Source organism: Citrus sinensis, chromosome 2 (assembly GCF_022201045.2).
Source record: "Citrus sinensis cultivar Valencia sweet orange chromosome 2, DVS_A1.0, whole genome shotgun sequence".
Lineage (NCBI taxonomy): Eukaryota > Viridiplantae > Streptophyta > Magnoliopsida > Sapindales > Rutaceae > Citrus > Citrus sinensis.
In genome coordinates this window covers 28,306,635-28,316,237 of record NC_068557.1, presented here as the reverse complement: position 1 = coordinate 28,316,237, position 9,603 = coordinate 28,306,635, and the positions used below count along the sequence as shown (strand labels likewise).

Below are 9,603 nucleotides of genomic sequence, written 5' to 3'. Positions count from 1 at the left end.
GAATTGAATATATCGATGACCACAGATGTTTAACTAAAAAAATTAAATTGAAGTAAACACAATTAGTTATAATATCATATACAATAGAGTCAGTACTATTAGTATTAGGGAGCTGCTACCTTACATACAACGTAAGGTATAATTTCTCACAAATTTAGATGTGAGTCCTACTTGGATCCACCAGTCTTGTAAAAGACTGTACCTTACGTTGTATGTAAGGTAGCAAAAGTCTTAATATTAGGAGAAAAATAAAAAATAGTTAGATAATATTATAATATTATACGATATTATAATTCATTGTCATTAGCCTGTCATCTTTCAGTTTCCTAGCTTTTTTTTTTTGTAATGATTTTAGTTTTGAAGGTAAGTCCGGATAAAAATTTAAGACTATATATATATATATATATATATATATTAGTTGGTTCATTTATTTTAGAACGATCTTTTTTTGTTTATAACCCATATTTATACTTTCTAAAATCAATATTATATTTCTCTCTATAGCTAGAATAATAGCTTAAAGTTAGTGACAGGAGATCAGAACTAGGAGAATTTATGCATTCTTGCGCATCAATCGGAGTCAGGTGCTGTAAAATGATTAAAAAACATTGGAAAAAACTAAATACATTATACAATTCATTTTTTTTTATACATACACAAAATGACAACTTATTAAAAATGAATTGTTATAAATTTGAGGTGGAAATGAAGATATTAGGAGAAAAAAAGTAAATGAGGATTTGTGTTAACATGCCAAAATTTTGTAAAACATTTCATTATATCGTACTTGCCTGCTTGCAATGACTTTGTTGCTACTTTTATTGCCAGCTCATTATGCATTATGCTTATTGATTTAATTATGCATACACATATAGAAATATGTAATTATTTTTTAATAAGGATATTTTTACTTTAATAAAGTAAGAACGCTAGTAAAATATTAAAAAAAAACACAGATTTCAATAAATTAACAAATAAAAAAAATATAATTTTCAATGTATTGAGATTTGTGTTTTTTTTTATATTAGAACCACATAAAAAAAATATGAACTCCTACACTTAAAAAAAAAATATATATATATATATATAATAGAATTATATTTTAATGTTATTCAACCACATAATTTTATAATACATTTAAAAATAATTTATTAAGTCGCATAATTTAACAAGACGTCTGTATTAAAAAAATAGAGACGTCTCCAATATATAAATGTACTTTTCTAGAAAATACGGATGTAGTTAAAATTGCTTGAAACAGAATGTGTTCGAAGCTTATGTTGGAAATTGGAACAAGTGCAAAGAAAGATTCATTCATGCAAAAGCAGCTCAATTTTGGGCATTGGATGTCCAAGGGTTACTTCTGTAAACACACAAGTAACTGTATCTTATCCACCAAAATTCATGTGATCTTCAAATTGCCACCTTGCGATATTTTTGTATTTGCATCTGACTCCGGCCCCACACAAATCAAAAGACGAAAAAAAAACTGTACAAGTTCTGCACAAAACGACAGCCACGTCAACTCTGAGGCTTTGTGATGGCAAAGAACGGTGTCGTATTAACCGCACTTCGTACATTACGCAACGGATAACTTTCGAGTGTCAGTTGAGAATAGTACACTCCGCTCGCTCGACACCCGGACAGCGGACAATTGAATGCACACGTGGCGGTTAAAGGGATAAAATGTGTCTTTCCCGAGAGGAAACGTGGCACCATCATGGTGGTGCCGACAACTTGTAAGAGCTATTACGCGGTTTTTCAACGGGTGGATGTGGATCCTACCATCGAAGTGGGGCCGAAGTTATTCGGCATTCTAATCAATTTGACGAAAAACTTTGGTCATGAAAAGCACTCGCGAATGCGTGACACGTGGAGAGATATTTTTAGAGGTTTGGAGTTGTAGTTGGGCAATGTGAAAGGAAAAGGACCAAAGTTTCTGTGAACTGTTTACTCAAGTAGTTTACGTAAAGGACAAGGATGGTCTTTAGCCTCTGCCTTACAGCATGTTGCTTGCATTGCACTGTGTCGGATTTAAGAAGCGGGCTCCACAAACGCTGATTATAAAATTTGGGAATAGAGATTGGGGTGGGGTCATCGGGTGCCCAAATTATTAAATACCACAAAATATGTCATAGATTTTCTTGATAAATCATTCGAAAATAGAAAAATCTAACTGATATGCCCTGAACTATCATTGAGATATTCAAGTTCCAAAGCTGCATATTATTAGTAGTTAGAACAACAAAATGAGAACCGTATAATCATCGAAGACTGTTAAAATGATTAATTTTTGTAAATTAAGAGGCGTTGAAAATAAAGAAATTATTGGAGTTTTTAATTTTATCTAATATTAACACGTGTGATATTAAAAAAAAATTTGTTATTTAATTTAATTTTTTAAGTATTTATTTACTTATTTATGTGGTAAAAAAAGAATAAACAAATAAATAAATAAATAAAATTAGTTATTTCTCCAAATTTTTTTAAATAAAAATAAATTCATATTATTATTTTAGTCAAAAAAATTTCTCCACTAAAAAATAACAATTATAATATATTTCTTCTTTCAAAAATAAAAAGATAAAAAATAATATAATATTTAATTAAAGATTATAAAATATTTTCTGAATAAGATTCTTCATATTAAAATGAGAAATGCATAATTTTATTAAAGAATTTTATTTATATGATCCTTTAAATAGTAAGTAAAATTTTATTTGCAAAATGTTTTGGGACGCTCTTACTAACCTTTTGGCTAAGGCAACTTAAGCGAGCATTTACGGGCGTTGGAACCTGTACCTTTTGCTTGAGTGATTGAGTGAAGAAGACTGACTTGTTTTTTACCTTTGAGGTCAATTCAAACGAAGGCTTATCCCAAATTCACGGTTTGATGTCGAATCTATATACTCTTTTTCTTTTGGGATATTATCATTTTTCCACTAAAGGTATTCTGACACATCATGTCAATATCACGGTTTGGTAAAACTATCAATTTACCACCAAACGTTTAAACTATTAGCATTTTCCCACAATTCTGTTAAAACTCTATTAATATATAACAGAAAATTCATAAAAGGTCAATTTTACCCTTGAAGTGTAAAAGACCATGTAATTAACATTTTATGAATTTTGTAATTAAATCATCATTTGTTGTTCTTCCTTCTTAAAGGACAAAAATTACCCTTTATAAATTTTGTAAAATTGACCGTGTGGTGCTAGGTACTTTATAAATTGATTTAATTTATTTAATTTTTAAAGGTTAAATTTATTTATTAAATTGACGAGCTAAAGACAATTTATTCTACTACTAAACATCAATTTATGAAAGGAAAAAAAAAAGAATGTGCAAAAGAAGCAATTTAATCTTTGATATGATGATAATAATTTTACACAAAAAATTAAATAAATAAATTTGCCCTTTAAAAATTAAATAAATTAAATCAATTTATGAAGTACCTAATACCACACGGTCAATTTTACAAAATTCATAAATGGTAATTTTTGTCCTTTAAAAATGAAGAACAACAAATGATGATTTAATTACAAAATTCATAAAAGGTTAATTACATGGTTTTTTATACTCCAGGGGTAAAATTGACCTTTTAAAAATTTTTCGTTACATATTAACTGAGTTTTAACGGAATAGTGGGAAAATGCTAACAGTTTAAACGTTTGGTGGTAAATTAATAATTTTACCAAACTGTGGTACTGACATGATGTGTCAGAATACCTTAGGTGGAAAAATGATAATATCCCTTTTCTTTTTTCTGTTCTTTTTAAAAGTGTTTTATCCTTGGAATGCCTCTACTCTGTCATTCAACTTTACTGCATTGCGTTTGTATATTTACTGAGTAAGTTTTTAATTAAGAATTTTTTTATTTTATTAAAATAAAGGATAATTTGAAAAAAAAAACATATATTTTAATATAACATATTTTATTCTGTAATTTATTAAATTTATATTTATTTTTAACTTTTTAACTTTTTAACTTTTTAACTTATCTCTTAACAATGAAACATTTACCAGAAGGAAACTCTCTCTCTCTCTCTCTCTCTGTATATATACTATCGAAGAAAAAAAGTGAAAAAAATATAGCATTGGCATGCCAGCCAGGACATGCTTCAAATGTGGACAGCAGATGATGTAAAAAGACTACAATAGTAGTATTTACCATAATTGAGTTACAAAGCTATGTATAATTACAGGAAAAGTAAAGAAACAACTACAGATTATCAATTCAATATAAATTGAGGGAGAAAATTTTCCTTGAATCAATGTAAGTTTTCTTCTCGATTGAACGTTCACAAGGTAAAATGGGAAGACCTCTACTAGCTTTACCAACTACATCAATTTTCAAGATCATACGCATATACAACAACATCAGTACTTCTCCGTTCTATTCATTCCAAAGTGGGATGCCCTAATTATCTGGTGTCAAGAATACAATGAACGATGGAACAATCTGTATCCTCCAAATTATAGGCACAGCCGTCTCCTAACCCCACTTCATTGGACAAAAAAAAATCTCACAAAAACAGGCAGGGCTATAGGAAGAAAGGTTATAACAATAATTGGCAACAAAAGCTGCTTGTCATCTAAAGTTGCAGCAATGAGCCCGACCTCTTGACAACTTGTCCCAGAGGCAGATCATCTGCCTCGGGGATTGGTAATGTGCAGTGTAGTAACCTTCCATGCATCCATACTGACAAAACTTCCAGCTGTGAGAGTACCGTACAGTCATGGTACTGTTAAATTGTTCAACCCACATTCCCATACTCACATCCTCCATCTTGAAGAGCTGTCACCAAAAAGAAACGGTATATTTCAGTTGTTGATAGAAGAGACGTGCAAAATGTAGCAACAAAAGAGAAAACGCCGGAAAGAATCATCCAAATGAAAGGAAATAGATAAAAGCATTTTGGTGTTGCATACCCTTAGGCTCTGATTGCCATGTTGCAAGACAATGAATTTTGCGATATCACTGGAAATTACATACCCAGGCCCATTAGCATAGGGAGGATATACTTCTTGTGGCCACTCCTGCAACATTAGTCAACAAAAGCATGCTCACTCTTAACGGAATATCGCCTTTTAGTTCTATATATTTGTGTGTGTGGGGGGGGGTGTGTGTTTGGTGTGTGGGACAACATAACACAAATCAGTGACCAGAATAGTGAGAGTCTTGGACATAGTCTCTTATTTCCCACTTAAATTTTCCATCTAAGCATGCTAATGCATCATCTGGGGCTAGATGAAAGGGCCTAACAAAATGGATAGGTCACAGCATTCCAAAGCCTATTAAGCGTTATATTATTCTGGGCCTTGCTGAAGTCTTGATAATTGATATTGATGGCTCTAAATGTAAGGAAAAATGTGATCCAGAGATAATAAAATGTTGGAAATGTTAGCTCCTCCTGTGCCTTGCATATGCTTCAGAACCTAAATCCGTCCCATTTAATGGAATGTACGCATATCAAGAAGGATGTTGAAAAAAGGCGAAGGGCATTTGAAGAAGCAAAGAGACCAAGGATTCAAGGTGATGCTACATGTACCAGATACTTCAAATATTCCCAGAATAGTAGCCAGCATTTAGAGAAAGCTCTAGCTGATCTTTCCATGGAAACTGATTCAAGTAGTGCTAGAAGTTAAGTTAGTACAACATAGATACTTCGTTTAGGATCGAGAAGCTGGTGAAGGACTATTTAAAGTCAAGTACATAGGCTTGCATTTCCAAAAACCAACTCAGCAGATTGTCACACAGTATCTTGTGAATATATAGGGTGAGATGACTTCCACTGCTTTGCAATATAGATATAACTGTTGATTTATCTAGATAAAATTGGATGTATGTTTCCCAAGTACTTTCTGACACAATTATGGCTATTATCCACACAGAAGATGGCGACAATGTCGTATGGAGCAATTTCATCATGAAGGATTTCTGGTAAACTCAAATTCACATAAAAGCATGCACAATTTGCATACCTCATAAGTGACAGCCCATTTCCCAGTTCGGAGAGGACGATGTAAGAGATTGAGATTGCCCATATAAAGGGACCTCTTTGGAAAGATGCCCTCAATTTCTTTCAGGACAGCGTCCACCCTAATAAATGTGTCATCATCACATTTCATGATGTAGGCAGCTGTCACATTCTGAACCTGTGCAGGGAAACTTGGCTATTTAACAACTATGGATCAAACTCAGCATGGAGCAGAACATAATAATCTAGAATACACGTGTAGTAATGACTTAAACAAGATTAGGCATTTAAAAACAAAAGGATTCAAAATATGCAGAAATAAAATTTGACTCACCCCAAACTCACAAATCGCAATGGTTTTCAGGACCACAAGCTCATAGCGGTCCATAAATGGCAAAATAACAATGTCTCCAAAGAAGGCAGCTTCCTTCTTCAGCACAGCATTGACCTCCTTTCTCGGATTCTATAAGGCGATATCATGAATGAACATAAAAACCAAACCAGAATACATATATAATAAGAATTCAACAGCCATTGGACAATGTCATAAATGAAATTAAGTGAAGAAGACGACAGAGAATGACAGTCACTTAATATGTCAGTAAGTTAAGGCTAAAATCTCACTCCAATCCTCAATAGAGAGAGAAGCAAATATCATACCAGTGCAACAAAGAAACGAGCAACCACATTGGAAGACCTAATTTTTGAAGATTGCATCCAAGTTTTCCTAATTGCCATGCGCTCTGCAAAGTGATTGGTTGCAGAAAGAACTCCAATAAAAAGATGGACTGGCCTAGCAGGTAGAGGCTCAGCTTTCCACTTTGATGACATTTCTAATACTCTTTGAAGGGAGAAACTTGGATGAGAGGCTGGAAGATTGGTCGCATAAACTGAATGAATATCGACATCTCCTTTAATTGCTAGACCTGTTGCATCCTCAAGCGTAAACCCCTGAAGGCAGAGCAAAAATATAATCAGAAATGGAAATGCTTTTGCTCAATGCAATCAGAAGAAAATGATTTTTTTATTTAAAGGAAAAAAACAAAAGTAAAAATGGAAGATCATATTGGCATGCCAGATTGAACCAGTATACCAAGGCTATGAGAGGAAACTCACACAAAATGAAGGCCAGTAATATAAAAGGGTTGTAACAGAAACTCTCATGCCATAATAACTGTTGGGAATAGCAATAACAATCAATTCAAAATGCAAATACTTTCACATCAGTAAACATATTTGCAAAAAGATTACAGAGAGAATGACAACTATTGTAAACAAGGCAAAAAAGAGCAAGCACCAAAAAGTTCTGAACACTTTAAAAAATGCAGCTTTCCCCATAATGGAGATCTAACACTAGACATGCAATTGAGCAAATTTAGATTCCCCATACGAAAAATAGCCGCAGAAAAGAACTGTTGTGGGTTGCTATCACTTTTTCATCATCAACAACATACCGTCCGATAAGGGAATGAAGTCACATGCCGACCCCCAACATTAATATGGTATCCTTCAACACCAGCACGTAGGGTCAGGATAAATAATCGACCCTCTACAAAAGGAAATGGCCAAGTAACTTCTGGTTTCTGCTCACGCCCTATGAATCTTTTGAACCAAGAGGCTGTTTTGGAGTCTTTTGAGTCAGCAACATCATTGCGCATCCACTTTTCACATCTTAAATTTCCGTCAACTATAAAAATATATCCATTAAAAAACAGTTACAACTCAATTGATATACAGCATAGCCCAAAAGATAAAGACACAAGTTAAACAACATCAGAAATAATTGTATTAGTTTCTAAGGGGTACACAGCAGTCCACATACACAAACAGCATGGTGACCGTTACTCAGCAAGACTTATCTTACATTAGAGTTAAATCAAAATATGAAAAAACAAATGAGAGTAAGCCCTCAATTCAATCATACTCACACATAGCACAGTCTAAGAAATTATACTATGAGGACAATGTGATTGTTTATATTAGCCCAAACAAGATTGAAAAAAGAAGTAATTACTCTTTCAGTTGATATCTAAAATTGTATTATAATACTGGGTAGTGAGCGAAACTTACAAAAGAACTAAAGGGAATTATAAGAACAACAATGCTTAAGTCTTTTGAGCACGATAAATCTTACCAAGCATGTCGTCATCTTTCTTAGATGATAAACCATCACATCTCTGAGCTGTCCCCCATTGCATTCTATAACATGTGTTGTGTTCAATAACTGGCCGGTGACTCCAGTCTCCTTTTATTCGAGGATTTAAATGTAAAATCTTCGGTGGATCCTCACCATCCACTGACTTTAGTCCTTGCAATTCAACCATAAACTGTGAAACCATAACCAAACTATCACCATTCCTCCTCCTTGTAAGCTGGGGCAAAAACTCCTGATGCGCGTAGTGAGGTGTTCCCACTACTGTAATTGAAGATCCAGCAGCAAGCCCACAAGGAAGAAACATCAACCTATCCCCATTTGCCAACTCTTCTCCACTCATGGACAGCCAAGAAGGACAAGATTCAGGCTTCCCCTCATATACATTGCTAGAAACAGTCTCCTTGACATCAAACTTATCCACTTCGTCCCATGCCTTCAACCCTAACGTCCACGCCTCATCTGCCATTCTTTCAAGCACTGAAAACTCACTAGTCCTATTCCTTCGCCTCATGATCTCACCCGTTATTCGACCATATCGAAACTGGAGTGGCTTTATAGGTCGTGATCCACCATTTCCATTCTTCAAAAGAACCTCCCTAGGCATCAGTGGGGCCTCTTGGTTTTCATTATCTTCTAGCTTCCGATGAAACGTATCCTTATAAACAGAACTAAAGAATGGTTTACTCAGATCCGAATCCCCATTATACCCCACCAATTTCTCATCCAGTCCAATATAATTATCATCTCCGCTTAGCACTGATGCAATCTGCAAGAAATGTGGGAACTTAAATGCTATGAAAACCAAGTATAATATCCCAATGCCCAACAAGAAATGCGACAACCTAAACCTCCTACCACTACTATACTCGAGTTTAATTCTCTTCATCTTGTAAAACAAACATGAAAACAACATAATATGCTTGGCAATAACTACAAATCTCTTAAACCCATTACTCAACCAATCAGAAGATCAAAAAACAAACTAAATGTACCCAATACTTCAAGACCATAACCCACTTGCAATGTATCTGTAAAGATCAACAAACCCCGGCAAAATGTAGAAGCGGACTCAACCTCGAAATGCATCAAGTTCAGTGATCAATCCATAAAAATCGCCGACCCAAAACCCTAAGTTTGTCAACATTTCACAAACATCTTTCAGATACTTGATCTTCCAATCAAACTAACTCTGGTGCTTAATGCTAATGAAGAGTCCGTTAACTTGATCGCATGAACTAATACAACCCCCGATCGATTGAAGCAGATGGAGAAGTGAATTTGAAGAGAGGGAGATAAGAGTAATAGATTGACTTGTAATTTATGCAGCGTATTTGTATGAAAGCAACCGCGAATGTGATGAAAGTGAATGGGGCGGGGCCGCCTGGCTTGGTGATGTATAGCAAATATTAGAAAGTTGAGGGGCTGCAACGTAAAATAAGTAAAATCTATCGTGATTTTACGGG

The 9,603-nt window shown here is 34.1% G+C and overlaps 1 protein-coding gene across 1 annotated transcript; it reads right to left on the bottom strand.

Moving 5' to 3' along the window:
• Positions 1-4,233: 4,233 nt before the first annotated feature.
• LOC102619553 (hydroxyproline O-galactosyltransferase GALT2) lies at positions 4,234-9,577 on the bottom strand. The gene is made up of 7 exons (XM_006468192.4): positions 8,120-9,577; positions 7,440-7,672; positions 6,646-6,936; positions 6,320-6,448; positions 5,990-6,163; positions 4,937-5,044; positions 4,234-4,802 (listed from the first exon to the last, which is right to left on the bottom strand). Exons 1-7 carry the CDS (start codon positions 9,051-9,053, stop codon positions 4,596-4,598), a joined length of 2,076 nt encoding a protein of 691 aa, XP_006468255.2. The 5' UTR covers positions 9,054-9,577; the 3' UTR covers positions 4,234-4,595.
• Between the last annotated feature and the right edge of the window lie 26 nt (positions 9,578-9,603).

Excerpts from the sequence above, each read along its gene's own strand:
- LOC102619553 (XM_006468192.4), bottom strand. The coding sequence starts at position 9,053 with ATGTTGTTTTCATGTTTGTTTTACAAGATGAAGAGAATTAAACTCGAG. Across the intron at positions 7,673-8,119 it reads GAAAGATGACGACATGCTTG|TTGACGGAAATTTAAGATGT; the intron begins GTAAGATTTATC and ends ATATTTTTATAG. Across the intron at positions 6,164-6,319 it reads TTGCGATTTGTGAGTTTGGG|GTTCAGAATGTGACAGCTGC; the intron begins GTGAGTCAAATT and ends TTCCCTGCACAG.